General features: G+C 37.5%; 1 protein-coding gene across 5 annotated transcripts in view; it reads left to right on the top strand.

Annotated features, from left to right (window-relative positions):
- TUT4 (terminal uridylyl transferase 4) overlaps window positions 1–23152 on the top strand; it is a 48276-nt gene that overhangs the window by 11444 nt on the left and 13680 nt on the right. For all 5 annotated transcript variants that reach the window (XM_034064190.1, XM_034064192.1, XM_034064191.1 and 2 more), the window contains exons 4-20: window positions 3195–3311; window positions 5435–5612; window positions 8756–8844; window positions 9718–9769; window positions 10578–10647; window positions 11623–11749; window positions 12409–12528; window positions 12895–13116; window positions 13268–13442; window positions 15353–16089; window positions 16608–16758; window positions 17334–17420; window positions 19019–19122; window positions 19503–19560; window positions 19655–19758; window positions 20408–20497; window positions 22274–22387. In XM_034064190.1, the coding sequence (XP_033920081.1) occupies window positions 3195–3311; window positions 5435–5612; window positions 8756–8844; window positions 9718–9769; window positions 10578–10647; window positions 11623–11749; window positions 12409–12528; window positions 12895–13116; window positions 13268–13442; window positions 15353–16089; window positions 16608–16758; window positions 17334–17420; window positions 19019–19122; window positions 19503–19560; window positions 19655–19758; window positions 20408–20497; window positions 22274–22387 (2595 nt within the window). The remainder of the gene's footprint in view (window positions 1–3194; window positions 3312–5434; window positions 5613–8755; window positions 8845–9717; window positions 9770–10577; window positions 10648–11622; window positions 11750–12408; window positions 12529–12894; window positions 13117–13267; window positions 13443–15352; window positions 16090–16607; window positions 16759–17333; window positions 17421–19018; window positions 19123–19502; window positions 19561–19654; window positions 19759–20407; window positions 20498–22273; window positions 22388–23152) is intronic.

Here is a 23152-nt window from a genome sequence, read left to right on the forward strand (position 1 = left end):
TTTTATAACTCTGCAGACCTAAAGGTTTCCAGTTCCACTACTTACCTAAGATGTTATAGAATGTCTGGCTACCTATAAACACAGAGTACAGTACTGAAAGGAACCCTGGGTGTATTAGCCTTCCACTAATCCATATCACATGTATTGAAGATGACTCTTTAAAAATGTTCATCAAAGCTCTTCTTAATATTCTCTCCAGTGAAACAAAGCAAGTATAGGTTAACCCAGAAGTTTTCTTCATGTCCAGTGTAAGTATCTCTTGTAGCGTTGTCCTAGGAAAATAAAGTGTATGTCTTTTTCTGCAACTTCCTACATATTTGAAGATAATTTTTGTTAATGAAGTCTGTTTTTCTTTAGGCTTGCTCTTTGGTCTTAGAGGGTTTTTAGTTACTGGTTCATAATTGTTGCTTTTCTGTAGGCATCTACCATGTAGCTGCTACCCAAAATTGGACGTGCACTTTCAGCTTAGGTCTTGTATATAAAGAGGAAAGCTGACTTCATCTGTCTGAAATACAGTATCTGTGTTTAGGATCTCTGCTTTTTTAGCAGCAGTAGGAGGTTGGCTTGTAGTTTGACTGGCAATGATCCCCATATCCTTCTCTTAAATGCCTAATCGGATCTGCCCAGGCTTGTATCATTTACAGTTAGTACCTAAGCAGGTATTATATTGCAATACTGTAATTGTAGCTTATTTGTTCAATTTCTTTGATTTCTTGCCATCACTGATATTTTTTTGTCATTTTATATCTTCTGTAATCTCTTCCGACTTGGTATCTTTCACGTTTGTAGTCTGCACACCCTCTATTGCATTTCCTAAGTCTTCAACAAAAACATGAATGTTTCTGACCCCAGAAGGATCCCTGCTGAAAAATACCTGGCACACGCCTTTAAACTGGTGGTGAACCAGACTTAAGTGTGTGTGCTCTGAGGACTGTTCTCTGAGGAGTTTTGCTCCCACCTTACTGTTCTTTAGATAGTACTTCTGGTCTCCTTTTGAGACTGATACTATGACAAGTGACAAAAACCTTGTAGAATTCAAGATACAGCATCTGCTTCTTCAAGCCCTTATGATTTTATCTTTAAAAAAGCAACCCTAAAATTGGTTTTGTGCAATTTGTTTATAGCAGATCAGTTTGTCACCTATGATTTCTTTCTTTATTACGTGTTTAATAATAATTTATGACAGCATATTTCTGGGTATTCATTCTGACTGGTCTCTAATTCTTTGGCTCATCCTCTTAAAGATATTCTTCAGTTTCTCTTTCCTAGTCATCTGGAACATTCCCATTCTCTGTGAGTGCTTTAAAATACAACTGGCTTTGAGCTGGATTAGCTCCCTGACTGTCCTAAGTCAGGACTACACATATGTAAGGCCTTGCTTGTATAGGTGCATGTGTCTTACTCAACTAGTAGTCTGTAGCTTTTTTTTTTGTCTCACTACATTCTTGCCCCTTTCATTGGTGTTAAGCTTAACTAATGACTTTAAAAACACAGTAAAGGCAAAAGAAAAGGCATTACATGAGTCGACCATTCTGGCAACATCTGTTGCTATGATACTGCAGATCAGTATTATAAAGAAATACCCTATTTTACAAATATTATTATTGCTGATAGTCCATTTTAGAAGAGTGGTAAAATAGTTTTCATCTACTTCAGTCATCGTGTATTGAACACTTGAATCTTCTGAGCTGGCCAAGTTGTTTTTAGAATTGATGTTTAATTTCTTCTTACTAGGTATCTGTCTCATATAAAAAAATAAGGATGAAGAGAATTAGTAATAAAAAGATAATGACCATGTTATTTTAAATTGATATGTACTCTGCAGTTGGAAAATATCAGAGTTTCCTCCACTCTCCCCACCTGCCCCCCTCCCCCCCCCCCAGAAGCAGATGACCAAACTCAGTAAGTGGAAAAACTTGCCCAAATTTAGTAGTGGTTTAGTAAGTCAAATTTGTTTAACTGATCTACAGTCCACCTTAGTGCCTTAAAACAGCATTCTCCATTCATTGTTATGTCACTGTTTAAACATCTGGTGTTTTCAGAATACATTTTGGTTTCAGTAACTATAGATGTATTAGAATTAGGATGAAAATGTTAAGTAGGGCTTTTTCCCAGTTAGAGCTGGTAGCAATTATTGTAAAAATGATAACATAAAAATGCTAACAAGTCTGTAGAAAAACTAAGGGACCCTTTTGTCTTTGCAGTGAGCATATCAAAAGGTTTCTGATCCCTATAACTGTGGTTTAGTAGAGCAAGAAAATACAATTGCAGGATGAGACATATTAAAGTGGAGTGTTTGCCAGCAACCTCTTGTCTTTGCATAGGTAGTCTTTTCCGTCATTTAGTCTAGTAGTTCTCACTGGTTTCCTGGTAGGATAAATTCCCCAGTATCCCCTCTTAGACCCTAGGAAAATAATGATCCGCTGCCCCCCATCATCTGAGGCTTGGCTGTTTCTTACAGACTGTCACAGGGGTCTCCTGGGTACCAGCTCTCCATTTGTGTACTTCATCTCTTCCAGCCTTTGTGTACACAAAAATACTTGTTCTGCGTGTTTCTTGAATTCTGAGTATCCCAAATTATTAATCAGCGTCAGATAATCTTACCCCTTGTCAGAGGATCCCACTTTATCCAGAGCACAGCCATTATTAAGTCAGAAACTGGCTCTCTTCCTCCCTGTTGGCCAGCCGCACCCTTTCTAATAGAACAAAAAATGCAGTACTTGCAGAGTCTGCTGTAAATATGCCAGCCAAATACCACCACCATCTGTCCTAACGTGTGTACTAGATAACACAATGAATTCTTCCCATTTTCTCTCCAGAGAGGGGAGGATAGATGCAGAGATTTAATAAATCCATAGTTATTAAAGCTTGAGCTGGCAAGGGAATGGCTTACTGGCCTTTAGGTCAGCCTTACGTGGTGTAAACTCTTCAGTCTTAACCTTGCCTCTCAAAAATGTGCTGAGAAGTGTAACATTCAAGTCACTTCACTTCCTTTCCTTGCTTTCCTCACTTGTCATACAGGTAAAAATCCATTTCCGCTGTGTTTCTTTTGGAGATCATTTAATATTTACAAAGCACCTTGACATTACAGGTGTTACATAATTGTAAAATACAATTTATTATTTAAAGAATTGAGCTTCTCAGACACTGTTGGCAGACAAAAATTACCTTAATCTATGACCATTTTTCCCCAGCGCTCCCCAGAATACACCAACTGTCAGTACCTATGCAAGCTCTGCTTAGTTCACATTGAGAACATCCAGGGAGCTCACAAGCATATTAAAGAAAAACGTCATAAGAAAAACATAATGGTAAGTTAACAAATAAGATTTTCACTGGTTTTGGTTTTTTTCTTTAAGAAAAAGGGTTTTTTTTTTTGTTATGTGGTTTGTTTTCTTTTGTCATCTTCATTTAGGTGATAATTTTGTGTGCTGAGCAGAGATCCACACATTTCTGTTGCTCATTTTCTGTTTGAGAGGAAGGGTTTGATGCTCTGTTTGTCCAGGCAGAGAGGAAAGAACATTTTTAATTACTGCTTCTGAATTCTTGTCTCTGAATAGTGGGCAGTTCATCATACTGTTAGTACCAGAATGCAAGGTAACTTAGGTGAGAAACATACTTAGTATTTTTGGTTCTTCCAAAAGTAGTATCATTGGTAGCAAGACCTCCAGAGACTGGAGGTGGGCTGGGGGTGGTGTTTTTTTGGAGTTTTTTTCCTCTTTCGTCTGACTTGTGATGTTTTTATCTACATCCTCTCTGTGATGGGTGAGTGGAATGATTAGTACGTCTAGACTAAAAAAAGACAGTTAAAGTAGGGAGGGATTCAGTTCCTGAGTCATTCATCATCTGCCTGGGTTTATGTATGAGCTTGATTTCAAGGAGAAGAGCAGTTTCCTTATCAGATACTGTGGTGTTACTGTTTGCTTTGCTTTAAAGAGCTGTTATATGCATGAAATCCAGTAAAAGGTGCACAGCTTTTCTTCCCAACCCATTTTTGTAAATGCTGATGAAAAACTACAATTTCCTCAGTATTGAGGGGTTTGTGATTCAGATGGTTACAATTACTTTTCCTACAACCATTCCCCAAAATTCTGCCAATTACTCCTGTTCCCATGTATTTACCATACTTCTGTTTGTAATTAATGCTCTATCATATGTATAAGCCATCACTTGGAAAACTCTGAGTATCATAAATCCATTCCATCTCAAACAGTAGCATTTCTGTATTATGCTCAGTTATTATTTGTAAAGGATTCTGGTTCTCTTGCTGCCAAATTACATAATGGAAATATACGAATAAAGTGGCAATAAACAAGCTCCATGTTTGATATAGAAACACTTTGGTACCGTACTTTGTCATCTGGGCATGGAGATAAGAACTGAGGAATGAGGTTTCTTTACCTCCAGATGGAAATGCTAGAGAACAGGGAGTGGTTTCAGTTCTTAACAGTTGTCTTCAAATAGCTTTATGTTGTGTGCCACGTTATGGTGATAAGAGGTATGTAACTGTCTAAATGTTGCTTCATAAAATATACCTATTTACAGCTCTAGCTATGAGGTACATGCTCTCAAAGAAGTCTAGCAGCAGCTGTGGCTTCCACACTCAAGAAAAACATAAAGCACTGATGTGGAAAAAAAAACCCATAGTCCATTGAAAATGCACAAATTCCTTCTTATGCTAAATTTATGCAAATTAGAACAGAAGAGTTAAGAGATGCAGCCTAGAACTAACTTAACATTTTCATACTGGACTGTGTTTTCTTAGTGTATAATTATTTTCTGGTTATTATTTATTTCTGCTGTCAGTCACCTGTTTAATTTAGTTGATGAATTTGTGAAACAAGTGATTGTTGTACTTACTCCCAGATGACTCGATGCATCTGACATATTTCTTGCTGTTGGATTAGATGGATATCAATTTGATGCACTAAAAATAGCACGTTCTGGCACCAGCTGTTTAGGCAGCAATGAGACTCAAATCAACATTTCTTGGAGCTAGGAATACTTCTGCCTCGCATATCTTCCCTTCAAGTGCAATCCACTCTGAGAAAAAGGTCTGTGTGACTCTAGAAAAACTTTCTTAGCTCGGTTACTTTTACTATGTAGGAACAATTACAGCTTTTCATTTCCTTGGATGAGCTGTCAGAAAACGTGGTCCAGGAATGTAACAGAGCAGATTTCCTCCCCAGTTGCCAGCTGTGAGACAACACGCTCTCTTTTAAACACTGAGCATCTACTGTCATTTCTGTGAGCCACACTAGTACATTTGCCAGTGAGGGAGGGCAGAGTTCTTACCTTTGAAAGTGTTTGGTCAGGGCACCATGTAAATAGAAGAGCACAGACACTAAACAGTACATTCTAATATCATGGAATAGTATGAGATAACCTTTTTCCTCTTAAAATGTCAGTTTTTACTTATCTAATAATTCCTCAGGAAAAACAAGAAGAAAATGAGCTGCGTGCCCTGCCACCTCCCTCTTCTGCACAGTTGGCTGCTCTGAGCTTTACCCTCATTGAGGCAGCAAATGAGCAAGGCATATCCGATGATGACTTCCGAATTCGTCAAGACATTGTAAAGGAGATGGAGAAAATTATTCAACAGCCCTTACCAGGTATTCACAGTATCCCCCATTTCCTTTAGGTGAAAATTTTGATTTTTCTTTAGTTATACATACTTCTTGACACCTTCATTAATGGTTAATTAATGCAGTTTGGGCTATCTTTATATGATACAGTATTAATATATACAGGCATTTTAAAACAGACTGGCAGCTGACTTAAAAGGAACCAACAAACCTACAAAAACAGGTGGAAATATGATTGTGCTTGTTTTTGCTTCCTTCTAGTTTGCTTTTAGTCCATCACTAGCAGTGTTTAAGGCCAGGCTGGACAGGAGGGTTAGAACTAGATCTTAAGGTCTTTTCTAACCCAAACCATTTTATGATCCTATTGAAGCTATTGGTTCTCTTTTAAAGTGATGATTTCAGAGGAAGTCTGGAAATTTCCAGGGCATGAAATATTTCCTACCTGCTTGTGTTTAAAGCCTCAGCCACTGAGGATCCCTCAGGCTCTAGTCCAAGAACCTTTCCACCTATACCTTAATTAACATTGCTGAATATCTGTGGCTGTTAACAGCAGAGATTTCTCCCCACAAGTGCACTTAATTAAACCAGTATGAGTGTAGCAGGAGGGGAAAATGAGAAGGAATTGGAAAGGTATTTTTTCTTACTGGTCCTTCAGTTGTTTATGACATCTCTCAGGGCAGATGAAAGTTGCATAAGGCACTTACATATTCTTTTTAAAGCATAGTTTTGGGAAAACAAGTCAGACCTCTCCTATGAGTGGTTTTGGTAAGCATATTTTCAGTGGTTAACTGTGCTGTGAAATATCTGCAGGTACCCATCAGGAACTGTTTATTAACGCAAATTGTTAAAATCCACAAGGGTTATTGTTAACAGGTAATTCTTCTCATGTATATTTGTGGTTAATGGGTCCTAAAATGAGGAGAGATGTACTCTGAGGTAAACTGTAGCTTCCCAGAGTCTCTTGAATTACCTTAAATAGGTCAAAATACTACATTTCCTTAATCACACATCAGTATCGTACTTCATCTGCCTTTTTCTTGATTAAGTGCTTTATGTTGATTAAAAATAAGTATAATGAAAGAAGAAAGGTCTTGAGTAGGTTAAATGCTTAGTTTGTAAAAACTGTCTGAGTTATCTGGATAAGTTGAATGATACAGTCTTCCTTCCCCCTCCTACTCCTTCAGAAGTACATTATGTTACTTCAATAGGGCATGTTAAACATTGAAATCCGATTTATACTGTTGTTGAAAAACAAGATAATGTAGCAATAAGATAATCTTTGACATTTGCTTCTTTGCATTGATTTCCCATCTATTCTTGTAATTTCTCCTCTAGTTAATACACTGTGTGTTTGAGAGCTGGGTTTTGGAGCTATGGTAATGCTGACATTATGTTAACAATGGTTTGTTTTGAATGAGAAAGTATCTCATTGGCAATGAGTTTTTGATCTTTTTATTTCCTCTGTATTGAAACTGGGTTGATACTCTATACTGTCCTTTTATTTTAGAAATATCTTTTTCCTTTTGCTCTGTAAAAATACGGTAGTAAGAAAGATTTTTTTTTTTTTTTTTTTTTTGCTGCAGGATAATGAGCTTTAGTTTTAGGAACTATACTAAATATATGCTTAAAAATAAGGTGCTGTATAGAACAGGGAAAAGTAGGGTGGAGGTTTGCTAATTCACTTGCTCTATAATATTGCTGTATGTGGCTTCTAGTGCCAACTTCTGTTCTGCCACTACGGAGGCTTCCACTGATACTATATTAGCGTAAGACAAAGCAAAGGAAATTGTTACTTTAACATAAATACTCATGAAAGTTACTACATCAGTGTTACTCAGCTGGCTGATTTGTTTGGATTGATGAGCTGATGTGGAGGAGTAGTAGAAGTGGAGGGGGAGTCTGTAGTAGTAAATGGCAATTTATTACCCCACTTTTCAAAGCCCGCCATGTTTTAGTGAATGTGTTTTCCTAATAGCAAAAAAATAATTCATGCACACTGTAGAAAACCTGGGATGTTCCGGCATGATTTTCTCTTGAGTTCACATTAGAACTATGCAAGAAGTATTACTGCTACAAAAAGCCATTGGAAATCATTGCAATGTGTTAATATTATTTACAATAAATTAATTTTGAGAGGGCTAATTTCTAAGTAGTAAAAAATAGAGAAAGGTTTGTTTGAAGCTGTGCATGTGTTAAGATTAATTTTTTCTTTTAAGAATTATTTTGTTGTGGATCTGTTTGAGAGAGTTTGATCAGAACACAAAGGTACTAAGAAAAAATACAAGAAAAACCTCGTCACTGTGCAGTTCTTGAACACTGGCTCAGGTTGCATTAGAGAGGTTGTGGACACTGCGTGCTTGGAGATCTTCAGAACCCAACCGGACACAGTTCTGAGCGACCAGCTGTAGGTACCCTGCTGGAGCAGGGAAGGGATTGAGAATACTGTCAATTTTCAGCTGACATAAATACATTTGAGCCCTAATGCATATTACAGGGGAGTTTTTATCTGCAAACATTATCATGAAGTGGTGTTACAGAGTGGAATGATATTTCTCATTATACTATTATTGAATAGTTATTTTTTAATTAGTTTAGATCTCCTGTACATCTTTGCAGGAGCTGTGTTAACTACAAAACCATTAAATGGATACTGTACTTTGTGCCTTGGATTATATTGAAGTTACATTTTATATGCATGTTTTGTAATCAATTATAGGAACTTGCTAATGAAATTAACAGGTTGTAGCACATATGGAAAAGTTCTTAACAAGTGTTATAAGGCACCAAAGAGTTTTATAAGTGTCCAGCTGGTGCAGAGAATCAAGCTGTAGTTAGCAAAAGCTGTGAAATAAAGTCCTGCACTGAGATGACAGTTGTTACTATTTTGTATATTGTTTTTATTGAGAACAAGCACAACTAAAGCTGCATTGCAAAAATACTCTTAAAACAGCTTGAAAAGTTCTGGACATTTGATAATTACATTCATTGAATTACCTGTTTTCCTGTGATGCTGTTTCATGGAAGTGAATAGTCCTCACAGGAGTGAGAATGTGCTTCACTATTCATTCGTCTAGGAGTATTGCTTTGGAGGGACAGGATCTAAAGGCATGTCATCCATTAAAGAATAATTTATTTACTAGCTGCTAAATAATTACATTTCTCTCTTCTAGACTGTTCACTGAGGATGTATGGCTCCTGTTTAACCAGATTCGCTTTTAAGACCAGCGACATTAACATTGATATCAAATTCCCCCCTAAGGTGTGTAGTTTTTATCTTGTATTAACTAAGACTGTTTTTTGAATTAAGGCCATCAACATTTATTTCTACTTCATTGCCTTCATCACCTCTTGGGACATATGGTGGTAGATTAGCACAAAGCATCTAATACTTTATTTGATGTCAGGTGTGCTCTGAATCAGGTAGGTAAAGTTTTCTTTGTTTATTAGGTGACTTTAATTCTGCTTTTTTGGACAATCTTATGCTTGTGCAATAGCATAAGATTTTTTATTTTACAGTGGAATTCAAGGTGCCTAGTTTGGATACATAGTTACACAGCTTTTTGAAATGGTACTGCAGTTAGGAAGCAAAACTGAGCCCTTTTTCAAACAATTGCTTGTGGAGTGTACCATGTCACTTTTTCTCTCACAAAGGCTCAAAGGTGGTGCTGATTTTCAGCTTTTCTTTGAACTAGATACAGCTTACCTTTGAAAGACCACTTCAGTTGATTTCTGGGGAGAATACACATTTGAAAACTATAACCTTTCAAAACCCCTGGAAAAGCACTGACATTAAATTACTTACTGTTGTGTATTTCTGGCATATTCAGCAATTTCAGTGTCAACATATATGGCAGATATTTTGTTTTAACTTTATGGTTCCATTAATACAGAACTAGAACGGTAGTATTAAGTAAAAAAGCTGTAGGCTAAAAGCAAGCTGGCTGATAGGTTCACTAGTACCTGTTTTCATGGTGCAGACTGATGCAGTTAACCTTTTCATTAATACTGACACGGTTTCATTTTGAGGAAAGACATAGTGCTACTAGTTGTGCAATCCAGGTAGTGTTAAACACAGTGTAAAATCAAATGGGTTAGTCTGAATAATACAACCTTCTCTAATTTCTCATTTTAGATGAGTCAACCGGATGTTCTGATACAGGTGCTTGAAATCTTGAAGAACAGCGGTGAGATTTACTTACATCTCATTTCTATTTAGTTAGCATTCCAACTGCTGTTCAGTTTTTTATGCTTAATTTTTCTGTAAACTTATTTTGATTGAAAACTGATCAATTTTTGTATCTGAGCTGTTCTGAAATTGATTTTTATGAATACCAATGCTTCTGTAAGTGAGAGATGAGAACCTGCAGCAGGAAAACGGCAGCCAAGGTAGTCCAGTTCAGGCTGCCAGAATTTATGGTAATAGTGTTAAGATGCCAGGTTGAAAGTATTTAGCTTTATAGGAGAAATTCTAAGCAGTAAACCCAAAAGCCACTTTTCCACTTGCATATGAACATCATTGGGAGCTATTACAAGACTTCTGAAACTTGTAGCCTCCTTTTTGTCTCAGGAATTCATCTAACCCTGTAATCTGCCTATCTTGAACCAAGTGTTGCAAGCAGCAGAGCATTTCTCATCCTTCAGGAAATTTGGACAGGTCAGCTCCTTAAGTGGTTCTCAAACTATTCTGATGGTATCATCAGCCATTCAACCTTGTGGCTTTCAAATGTTGTAAAGACACAAAGGTTCTAGAAGAGATGCCAGCCCAATTTCCTGACAAGGATTTCTCTTTTTTTTTTTCATTCCCTGCTGGCTGTGTGATACTGGTGGTGTGAATCAAAAGTATCCAGAGAATATTGCTTGCTGGTTAACTACACAGCACTTAATTTGCGTTGTTCTGTAAAAGCCTGGTGTAAGTGTAATAGTTTTAAATAGCCAATTGGGAAAACTACGAAAGACTTTAATACAGGATGTTTTTTTTTTCTCCTTGCTTAGCTGTCTACTCAGACGTGGAGTCAGATTTCCATGCCAAAGTTCCTGTTGTCTTTTGCAAAGATGTTAAAAGGTATATGTCATTGAAAAGGATTTTTAATGAGATGCCAGTTTCTACTATTCTTGTTCACAGCAGCTACTTCCCTGCACTCCTGACAAGAAGTATTACTGTCACATTTAGCTAACATTCCTGTTAAAGGGGAATTGCTCATACATGAAAATACAGTCTAGGAAGAAAGCTTAGCTTTGTTTTTGTGCTTCAAAGAGCTCATTAGTTGTAGGAGTCTGAAAATACCAGTTCTACTTTTAGTTAAATAGGGGAAAAGTGGAATGGTTTTCAATTAATACTTTAAGTGTCTGCCAGCGGCTTAATCCAAGGCTTTAAAAACATTTTATAAGATACACATTGCCAGAAAGGACACATCATTGGACAGTCTCAGTACATTCCTTAGTAACAGCAACCTCTGAAATGAAATGTGATTGCTGTATGATGTCCACGTTGCTTTGACTGGCTAGAGGTGTGTGACTGAAATTCAGAGGACGTAAATGGAACAAGGGTAGCCATACCTTTTCCCATGTTTGTAAATCATGCAAATGCTTTGTAAGTACTAAGAGAACAGAAATAATTAATCTGAGAAGTAAAACAAAAGTTTTTAGAGATGCTGTTTTGTGGACTTCCCAAATTTAATATGCAGCAGATCTGGAGTATTCTTTTTTAAATTTATTTATTTGGTATGTGGAAGATACACAACGCAAACTCCATGGATAAGATTGCACAACGTAGTACTGACAGAACTTAGAGCAAATTCTTAATGCTGTTTTATATTTTTAGCTGTAAGGAACTTCTCTAAATTCTAAATCCAACTGATGAAGAAAATGTTATTATATTTTGTAGCTTTTGTTTAAGAAGTTCAGGTTCTTACACAAGGGAGACACCGATGCTTGTTTTTATTATGGTAGATGTGATGCCCCACCTCCCTCCTGCCCCAGGCATCATCTGGATAGACAAGGCAGTAACTCTTTTTCTGGTTTACATTTGTAATTACAGTGGTTTGACATGTAAAGTAAGTGCTAGGAATGATGTAGCGTGCCTTACGACTGACCTGCTGGCTGCACTTGGAAAACTGGAGCCTGTCCTTATTCCCTTGGTTTTGGCTTTCCGCTACTGGGCTAGAGTAAGTTTATAAATATTAAGAATAATTACATGTGTCTACTTTCTGTTTTTTAAGTACTGCATACAACGTAATGTCTAATACACCATGAATATGTTTGTAGAAGAGAACTTCATGTCGTTAATTCAGCTCTTGCCTTAACAGGCCAGGATGAGATTGAATTTGCTTGATTTAGCAAGGTGTTTTTACAAAAATGCTTATTTTACAACATGTAAGTAGCAGCAGTAGAAACTGCAAAGAACTGTTCAATGTCTAATACTTAGTACATCTCTCTTACATAGTTCCCATAGCAGAGATCAATGGCAGGTTACAGCCAGATGCATAGAATTGCCATCTCCATATGGGAGATATCACACAGTAACACAAATATGTGATTGTTGAATGAATTTATGGATAGGAAGATAAATGCATCCCACAGTCACAAAACGGAGAGAATAACATATGTAGTATAACTTAAGGCACTGTATTAATTGCTATAAAATCGCTGTAATTTGCATTTTGTCTGTACGTGGCATGGCATGACGACTGCAGTTTCTGAGATAAAGGATCTTCTGTATCACTGTAGTATCTATCTCATTTCTTTAATATTTGTCCTTTTATGATAGATTTTACATTAAAATGCTGATGTTGGATCAGGAAAGTGATGATATATTCTGTTACAGCTCTGTCACATTGACTGTCAGGCTGAAGGTGGGATTCCCTCATACTCCTTTGCCTTAATGGTGATATTTTTTCTTCAACAAAGAAAACCACGTATTTTACCATCCTATTTGGGCAACTGGGTAAGCGATTTGGTAATCTAGTAACCATATTGTTAAATTGTTGACATTGTATCTGTGTTCTGCAAGGTCATGAAGTGTGCATCATTTGATTGCCTAAGTAATTAGTAAACAAACCCCATTGGTACTTGCACAACTCACACAGTTGATGCCTGATGACTCTGAAAAGGCAGCTGCAATAGCCTGTGTAATTGTGTCATGCTGTATTTTGGAGAAAAGGCAAATATTTTCTTGTTTAATTCTCTGAATTTATTTATCTGACATCAGTTACTTTTAAGGGGGGTAAATGTCACGATTGTCAGTGTAACCTTTGCTGAAAACTATGTATTAGAAACAAGTCTTGTTTCAGAGCGATGTTCTTGTTGATAGATTGAAGGCTTTGACTCAAAGAGGCCAGATGACCACCAGCTGAAAGGTGTAGAAGAAGAGGAGTTTGTACGGTGGGAGTACAAACCACCAACAAATGGTGCAGCTAAAAACTCAGTTGGAGCAGAAAGTAAAACTAAAGTTGACCAACAAAAGGGTGGTGGCAAGAAGGCAACAAGCTCAGAAGTGGACAACCAAAGTAATGCAAAGGAGAAACATGGCAGTGTAAGATGTGGCTTTATTTCACTGAGAACCATGTTCTATCTTACATCCCTATGTTTTATCTTTAAACATTAATATTGGGTGGAAACAGGAGAAGAAAAGTGGGAATTTTCATTTCCTGTTGCAGCTGAGCATTTTTCTCCATGTGTTTCAGTCTGTTTTAGCTTTCAAAACCCCCCACCAAGTTTCACTGGGGCAGCTGTGGTTAGAACTGTTGAAGTTTTACACACTGGAATTTGCTTTGGAGGAATATGTCATCAGCATACGGGTACAGGAGCTCTTAACCAGAGAGAATAAAAACTGGCCTAAGAGGCGAATCGCCATTGAAGGTAGGATAATACCCTGTGTTTCTAGCCATGTAGTCATCCTGCATTATTATCTCTAGCTATGTAATACTTACAGGTCTGTCACAAGAAGTCTGGATAATAAAGTAAATAAATAATTGGAAGATTAAGTGGTTTATTCTTTATATATCTATGTTGTCAGTTACTTAGTCTGTTTGAAGACAAATTTTCTTGAAACTCTCATCCTTGAAATACAAAGTGTAAATTTGTCTTGCTGTTTTTTATCATTTTGTTCTTGTCTCTCTTTCATTCTTTCTGTAAGCTATTTTTTATTCCTTTTTAATAATTCTGATGCTATGAATTTTCAGCACTGTTAACTGCAGTTCCTATAGTCACTGTGTATTTTGAGCATTACCAGCTCTTAGTTTATTTCCTCTGACCGAGCAACTCTGATCAGTGTGAACTGGAGCAAACCGATCAAAGTAACACACACACAACACTCCACTCCCCCTGCCCCACCAACACCCTCTCCTTTCCCTGATAGTAGTATTTCCATACTGCCATGAAATGTAATGTCATGTCATGGGTTCTGCTTCAGGGCCTGAGTATCCTGCTCTAAGGGAAGTGCTTTTTTCAGGGTGAATTTGGTGATAATACATACCCTGAGTTACATATGTTGGGGAGAGAAAGAAAGACAATTATTTTGTCTGCTAGTTCCTTATAACTGGAAGACATCTTTATTTCTGTTCTTCAGCTCAGAAAATGTGTAAACACTATTTAACAGGGAAGGTCACAGAGCAAAGTATTGGCCTTAGGAACAAAGAAACTGGGTATTTGAGGAAGGTTAAGAAATCATTTAAGGTTATATTTTCATAAAATCATAAATAATGACTTTTGGACACTTTCTAGAGACATTGATGGAGTAGCTTTTCTGTAACACAGATGAGGTGATGGAGAGGACAAGGAGAAATAGGTCAAAGAGAATAATAGAGTTACTCCTAAAGGATGACTCAGTAAGGTACAGGAAGAGCAAGAAGGAAAAGTAAGAAGCAGAAAAACAAGGAATGAATTGTTGAGGCACATATTGAGTAGTGGGTCTTGAGATCACTCCTGTGGCTTTTATTTCCTCTCCTAATTCTTCCAATCACTTTTAGCTAGAGAATTTTAAAACCAGAATAGTGTTTATTCTCCGTGTTGCAAACTAAAACCCGTAAGACGAAAAGGCAAATTATTGAGGAAGAAACAGGAAATAATTTCAAACAACAGATTGCATTCTGGTTCTGATACCTGCTATTGTTGGTCTCTGTGTTGCTTTTGTTTGTTTTATGAGGGCTTGTTTTTCATTTTTGCTTTTGACTTTAATGTTAAGTTTGTAACTGAAATGATGAAGTAACAGAATCTCAGTTTGATACTATCTTCCCAGGCAAACTTACAGCAACTATGCAAGTGCTCTTTTTACTTGGAAAACATGTTTGATCTAGAAATTGCTAGGAAGGACTAAGAATGAAACCTGGTGAGATTGGTTCATATAATCCTTATAACCTTCATGTTACTCTTAGATATTAATTTCTTAAGGGAAATGCAAATCCTTCAGTGAAAGGAAAAAGTTCAGGCAGGCCTACATTTATTTTGTCTTTGTATGTTTATTTTCATTCCTAGTTTAGAGATTGACCGTAATATAATGGTACAGTATACCTGTGGTTTTCTTTTTAAATAACACTGTTCAGAATGGTTTATGATAGGCAGCCATCCAGAGCCACACATGTGTTGTGTTTTGTATGGAAGAAGTCCAAAAAACCTTGTGGGCTCTATGTTCTCTAAGTATATCCAAATACGAATCTGGATTGTATTAGAAGAATCTTTTTAACTGCTCTATCATAACTTAGGTATTTCAGCTGCTTTAGTGAAATGTAGGAATTAAAGATCACTAATGAAGTTGTTCTTTTTCTTCCTAGATCCGTTTGCACTAAAGAGGAATGTTGCACGAAGTCTAAATAGCCAGATGGTATTTGAGTACATCCTGGAGCGATTTAGGACAGCATATAAATATTTTGCATGTCCACAAAGTAAAGATGGGATTAAATCCAAGCCAGATACCAGGAAAAAAGAAAAAGGGAAAATGAATAATAAGAAATCCCCAAAAGCTGAAGAGCCCATAGCCAACTGTTGCCTTCCACAAGGGGAAAAAGTTGTAGATAAGCAAAATATGGGAAGTGGATGTAACATACCAGAGAATGAACTTGAATGTAATGAAGTGGTAGAAGCTGTAGCCAAAAGATGTACTTCCAAGAACGTGGACTCTTCGCTGCTTTTGACATTGGACTCTAGTTATGATGAAGACAAAGAAGAAGCATTATCCCTTGTTTCTAATGAATGCTGTGAATTAAAGCAAAAATCACTTATAGAGAGGGATGATTTAGAAGCATCAGTTTGTGTAAGTGAAGGTGAGCTAAGCCACCACAGTAACTGCAGCGAACATCATGACACAAATTCTAGTAATGAGTTTTCTGATACTGAAAGTAAACAGAGTTTGGTAACGGAGTCTTCGCAGAAGAATAAGTGCACTGGCACAACAGCTACCTCGCCCAACTGCAAAGCAGTGGTGGAAGCTCATGATCTCAAAGATGAAGGCAGGCTCTCTACAGAAGAAATGCATTATGTATTTGATAAGTTTATTTTTACTTCAGGAAAGGTAAGCTGTGTATTTAAGCTGTGCTGGTCATGTATCAGTGGGCCATTAATTTTAAATGACTAAAAATAAGGGTGGGTGGGTGACAGGATTCTCCCAGTGGTGGTTGCAGTCTCTGTTATGAACGGTAGGTCTGGCCTTTTCAGACTACCTATTATGCATGACTGAAAAGCACCAAACCTGCGTACCATTTGGAATAGGTGGTTTGTTACCCCTGCCTTATGCAAAGCTTTCTGATTTACACACAGAAAATAATCCTGGCTTTTGGTTTTGGTTCTTTCGTGGGTTTTTTTCTTTCCTTCCCCTTTCTCTCCTACTTTCTTGTAGAATTTACAGATGCTCCTATGCACTGTAAGAACTAAACACAGCCTGTTGAGAGGTGGGGACTCTATTGCCGTTGATATGTTAACTGTTCTTGGTTGCATGACTTAGATGGCATTGTTAGGGCTCTTGAGCTATTAGAAGTAAAATTGTGTTTGTGCACCTTTTTTCTTCTCTTCCTGCCTTCCTCTACCCCCAAGCCACCAACTATAGTATGCAGCATCTGCAAACGGGATGGACATTCCAAAAATGACTGCCCAGAGGATTTCAAGAAAATCGATCTAAAACCACTACCACCAATGACGGACAGATTTCGGGAAATACTTGATATAGTCTGTAAAAGATGTTTTGGTAAGCTGGAAAAGTGTTTGTACTCTGCTGTAAACTGTGTTCTGTAATCTGGAAAAAAGGGAACTGGTGGGTTAAATGCCTTTTTCCAGATATTCAGTGTGAAGGCGCTCTGCCAGGTATTCTAGGCTACAAATTGATCGATATTTTTAGTTCCATATAATCTATGGTTGTGATATCAAATTCTTGTAACAGATTTGAGAAACTAATACTATACGGGGTTTCTCACTGAGTTTGTAAAAGGTTTTTGTGTTCCCAGGAATTAAGATCTGGGCAATTGTGTTTGTCAATTTTCATGGCTTCTTCTGGAAGAAGCCCCTTTTGGATGCTGTGGTGGGTTCACCTTGGCTGGACACCAGGTGCCCACTAAGCCTCTCAGTGTTTGAATAATTGCAGAAGAAATCAAATGTCTGAAATAAAATCCTAACAACTCTAGTGATACGAAAACCCCACGCATATTCAGGAAAAGTAACTCTAACCAAAAAGAGAAAGGTAACCAAGACTTTTCATTAGCTGAAAAAGATTTTTGAGGTAGCTGAATGTCACATCTGACTGTGTTTTAACTTGTTTTTACTTAGATGAATTATCCCCTCCTTTGTCTGAGCAACAAAACAGAGAACAAATTCTGGCAAGTCTGGAAAGATTTATTCGAAAAGAGTATAATGGTATGTAACATAAGTAGTGATGCTTGATAATGCTTTCTTTATTCATGTTGTTCAGAGCATGAAGATGTAAATTGTCTCCTTGTTGCTCATTTTCCTTGCTTAAAGCAGTGACATCTTGCCGGTTTTCCTCCTATATGCAAAGCTGATTTGCAGACTCCTAAACTGAACATCCCTCAATGCTGTTCCACAGAAGTGCCTCTAGAATGGAGTAAGAGCTACCAGAGTAATAATGCAGATACAGGATTATTGTAGTTAGGACAAAAAAAAATATTGAATAGGCCCTGGCCAGTTGACTTTAGTGTTATCTAGGTTGTGGGCCAAGTATTCTTGTTGCCATTGTTAAGTGTCTTTTCTTCACTATGAGGTTGGTGAGGCACTGGCCCAGGGTCCCCAGAAGAAGCTGTGGCTGCCCCATCCCTGGCAGTGTTCAAGGCCAGGTTGGACACAGGGGCTTGGAGCAACCTACTTTAGTGGAAGGTGTCCCTGCCTGTGGCAGGAGGATTGGAGCTGGATGAGCTTTAAGGTCTCTTCCAACCCAAACCATTCTGTGGTTCTATGATTTTAGAAATCTTAGTAACCTTTTTATCTTCACATTTCAAAAATAGGCAAAAGTATCTTCCTATAATGATGGAGTTCAAGGCAAAGTGAATTTTTGGTAGGTGTTGTAAAGCAGTGCTAGAGCCAGGTATCAAATCCAGGTCTCCTGAATTCCATCCAGTCCATTGCTTTGCACAGCAGGCCATCTGTTCTGCTGTAGCTGGCCTGTGATCAAGGAACTGTGAGCTGGGCTTCCATCCACCCACTGTGCCCTCCATTTACTGGCAGCAGCTGAGGGTTGAGACCTGCTACAGAACCTTGAAAAGCTTAAGATTTCCAATTCTGTTCAAGATTAGGAAAAAGCTGTGAATAGGTGTGAAATACATTTTCCTAGCATTGCTTTCAACTGAACAGATAAATGTATTCTTTTTAGTTAAGAATTTATTTCCTCTCAGTTACATAATTTCACTTTACAAGAAGGAAAATACGTTATAATACTGTTTCAAACAACAATGTAAACAACATTCCATAAAGTATATGAATCTTACTTCTTATATCTTCTTGAACAGTATGTTGTGGTTACAGAAACTTACTGGTTGACCAAATTTATCTAGTAAAATATGCAACCTAGATAAAGTGTGAGTGGAACCAGAAATACTGCTTGGGGTACCTTAAGAATAACTCTGTCTTATCTGTGGGTAAGGCTATACTGGTGACTGGGTTTACACGTTATTTTGATTTATTTAAAACAGGACAATGCAGTTACCAAACATTGCACCACATTTGGAGATGCCATCTAATGCTTATAATAACTCTGTAGCTGACCTCACTCATAAGAATTACATGGACTTTATCCTGCCTTACTTTCTATGACTAATTTTTCAAGTATTGCTCTTCCTCCTTTATTAGAGGTGAAGTGTTAGAAGTGGCATTGTGAGTTCTCTCTTGAACTCATTTTTTTTATGGGCACCTGCACATTTCAGTTAAGCAATATTCTACAGTAAGCGCTTAACTATTCAACTGTATAAGAATCTGTCTCTTTGGTCTGCTCTTTTGATCAGACAAAGCCAGACTTTGCTTGTTTGGCTCTTCAAAGAATGGATTTGGGTTTCGGGACAGTGATCTAGATATCTGCATGACGTTGGAAGGCCATGAAAATGCAGAGGTAAGAGTTCTGAAATTGTTAAAATGTACTATTTTAAATTCAAGAATTCTTAAAGGATTTTTTAATTCAGTTAAGATTTCTGAACACAGAAGAGGTTGGATTTTACTAGTGGCACATTTGCTGTTGCACTCTGCACAATTGGACAAGATACAGCATATTCTACTTTTAATGCCCTACATACACACATATACGGTACATCTACATAGTGTAGATGTCCACTTAGAGAATATGAGTCAACAGTTTACCCTGTGCTGGCTTATTGCTTACTGGTTTTTGTGTATAGCCTTTTCCTCTATGGAATGCATGTTTGACAGTAAATGTCCTTGTTGGGATAAGATCCATGTTTCAACATCTGAAGCTGTTATCTTTGTTTTTCTTAGAAATTAAATTGCAAAGAGATAATAGAAGGTTTGGCAAAAGTTCTTAAGAAGCATCCAGGTAGGTGTGTTAAAGTGTTACTTGTTTTGTACTTACATTTACTATATTTGTAGTTAATGGAAATGTTTTATGTACTAAAGTGTTGCTTCCCCAGGTTTGAGGAACATCTTGCCTATAACAACAGCCAAAGTGCCTATAGTAAAATTTGAACACAGACGAAGTGGCTTAGAAGGAGACATCAGTTTATATAATACACTGGTAAGCACCTGTATGTGTTTAGTTTTGTGTTCAAAGAAAGCTTTTTAATTCATTGTAATTTGTTCAAATAATAATTTGAGGGAATGATTTTGAAGCTGGAATTAAAATGCTTTGTGTTTGTTTTCTTCCCCTGCATGGGTTAAATTGAGCAGCCTATACCCTCAGCCCAAACAAGTAGCTCTGTAAGCTGGTGCAGAGCGGCACCACACAAAGCATTTTTGTGAATGCTTTTAACAAGCTGTTAGTGTCATATTCATTGTGGCCTTTCTGCCCTCGTGAATATCAGTACATCTCATCCCAGCCTACATGTAGCACAATGGAATTGCATGATTTCTTATATAATGGGCTCACATTCACCTGTGAAGAAACAATTCGTGGAACTTGTTCCAGTGTGAGTCATCTTACAGACTTCTTTGCTGGTGTTTTCCAAGGTTCTTATTGTTGTTACTGCATTAAGGCTGCAGTGATTATACCATTCAGTTATATTTATGCAGGAAAAGTTGAATGAATTTTAAGGAGTATTGTTGTGTTGCTTTTTTTTTGACCCCAGTTACTTTCTGCAGCTCCTGTGCTTGAAGTACAGACTGTGCTGTAATTAACCATAAATGACACTGAAACTCTTGTTTGATTTCCTTTCTTTTATCCCCAGGCACAGCATAACACAAGAATGCTGGCTACATACGCAGCTATTGATCCTAGAGTGCAATATCTGGGCTATACAATGAAAGTTTTTGCAAAGGTAATACAAAAAGAAGGTACTTACTTGTATAATACAGTGTTTTCTGACATAGCCACTGAGTTTGCTTTTTGCAAATACCAACTGGAAAGGAGATGTCAGAATGTTACTAACATGAATTGCACTTTCCTAAGCTTGCTGTGCTCCATCTGACTGTGTGTGTCAGAATGAGCTTCTTTAGTCCTGGTATCCTCTCTGTCTGTTGAAAGACTTCTGTCTTAAGAGGAAGCTGATGAGAGGAAAACTTTAATTTTTAAAGAATGCAAACCAGCTTCAATGCAAAAAAAATCCCTCCCCAAAATCAAACAAAACTGGGGGAAAATGGTAACTGTGAGATGTACATGGTTGTGCATGGGCTTCCCAAATTCCCATAGCTAGGATCAGCCCAGAGATTATTGCAACTTTCTTCTGGCATACTTGCCTTGTTTTACTTACCATGCAAGTCAGGAGTAGGTATGATTTGATAAATGAATGTATGAATATCTACTTGATGTGTCTAGGACATACATTTGACTTTTAAGAGTTTGGAAATACCCAATACCAAATAGTGTTACACTATTACAGAGTCTTTGATAATTCAAACATGGTGTTTCTTTTTCTTCAATCTGTACTCCCCAAGCACATCCAAAGAAAGCTTAGTGGAACAGGGGTAAATGAAAAATGGGTTACAGAGATTGCACCATGCTACCAGATGTTAATGTAATATATCAAGAGGAATGAGAACTTCCAGAGATACACGGACATGTTCATTACATTGTCACCAAGACTACAAATGGTATTTTTCTTGGTGTGGTCACAGGAATGCAGAATCTTGCCATGCCTTTTCTGTGTCCAGATGAGAAATGCCTTGTGTTGAGAATACATTTTCTTGGTAGTATTGCGTATTTCTGTCTACGTGCTAAAAATCTTACTGGAAGGACTGAGCTTCCAAGCTGTGGGATATACACTCTTGAATGTATGTGTATGGAGGTGACTTCCTAACTATACAAATACTCTGTGTTTAAGCAAAATGCTTCCTCCTCTGCTTGCATTGGCAGAAAAACCAGGAACAGCTGTTGCTGCTGCTGAAGTGAAAGTAATTTGTGAATCTGTTTATTTCAGACCTAGAAGGTTAAAAATGTGTTGTTTGTTATGACCCATGCTTGAAGCAAAGGGTAGCTTAGAATCTAGCAGGTGCTGTGGAAAGGTTATGCTGTAATAAGATTTTCAAGCATAGTAAGGTAATTCACTGATGTTTGTGCAGGCTGGACCATGGTTTAATTAGGTATGTGTATGTATGCTAGTAAAATGCCACGTATTGCCTAAGCTGCTGGTACAACATGGAAATACTTGCTTATTAATTCATTATTTTTTAAAAGGGGAGAACCAAACCAATAAGGAATCATAGAAACAGCTCTAGTAACATGAGACATGAGTTTAGGAGGATAAGATTTTGCAATACTGAAACGACATCAGACGTGGAGGTTTGTTGGGGTTTCTGTTTTGGGGGGTTTCATTTGTTGTCTTCAATTTGGCACAAAATAAACTAGAAACAGACTTCAGTTATGAGAAGCTTTTCTGGCTTTCTGTTAGTCAAATTATGCTGTGGATGTGCCAGCTGGCACTTGATTCAAGGGATATTTATTTTTTAGTCTTCATAAACCAATTTTTAGTGAGGAGATGAATGTATTTTCTGTTGCTGGTGGGGTTTCTGGCTGCTCTCTGACATAGTTGTTAGTCTTGAGTAATAAACTGTAAATTCAGCATTTTTACAGCGTATTTTACAATGTACTTTTCCAGCGCTGTGATATTGGTGACGCATCCCGTGGCAGTCTGTCTTCATATGCCTATATCCTCATGGTTCTGTACTTTCTACAGCAGAGAAACCCACCAGTTATTCCAGTTCTGCAGGAGGTAGGTTTTCAGAAAAAGAAGCTATGAAAATAGATGTGCTGTTTTCTCAAGCCAGATGTGAGAGGTCTGGGCTTTTAGGATCGGGGGATGAATGAAAGATTCATTAGCATGTTCCGAACTCCCACTTGGTTTGACTGGTAAAACTTAACCAAGAAAATTACAACAAAATGGAGAATCTGTTAGACTTGGGTTCTGCTGTTACATTTACTCTGGGATTTTGGTCTTATGATGGTATTTATGTGCTGAACAGGATAGAAAAAATTTGGCAGGTGGTGTGGAAAGAGGGAATTGTAATTATGAGACTGCACCAGATGCTCATAAATGCGAGTCCAGCTCTTCCATTGTTTATTGTCAGAAGCATTATTTATTGTTCAACACCTTATCTGTAAGAGAAAAGGTTTATTTTACAATTGGATGGGGTGGGGGTGAGAATAAGATAACTAATGCATTGGTGCAGCTTTAAAGATACTATTTTACATGTGCCAGGAAACTTTATTAAGAAAATAACATTCTGTACCTCCACTTGCATGGGTGGGGAGAATATAATTAGTCAGCTATCTGCTTCTTCCTGGATACTCTCAGGAACTCCCAAGCACTTCTTAAAATAAGCTTTTTCTGACTTTGTTGTTGCCTTCATGCAAGAGGAAAGTTGGCTTAAACACTGCAGTGGAGACTCAGACTTTATTGCTGATAATTGAGTAGTGGATGGAGGTTGTTGTTTTATTGCCACCTTGAGAATGCATTTAAATAACATTGGAATTTCCC

This window comes from Melopsittacus undulatus, chromosome 6, assembly GCF_012275295.1.
Source record: "Melopsittacus undulatus isolate bMelUnd1 chromosome 6, bMelUnd1.mat.Z, whole genome shotgun sequence".
In the NCBI taxonomy this organism is placed as follows: domain Eukaryota; kingdom Metazoa; phylum Chordata; class Aves; order Psittaciformes; family Psittaculidae; genus Melopsittacus; species Melopsittacus undulatus.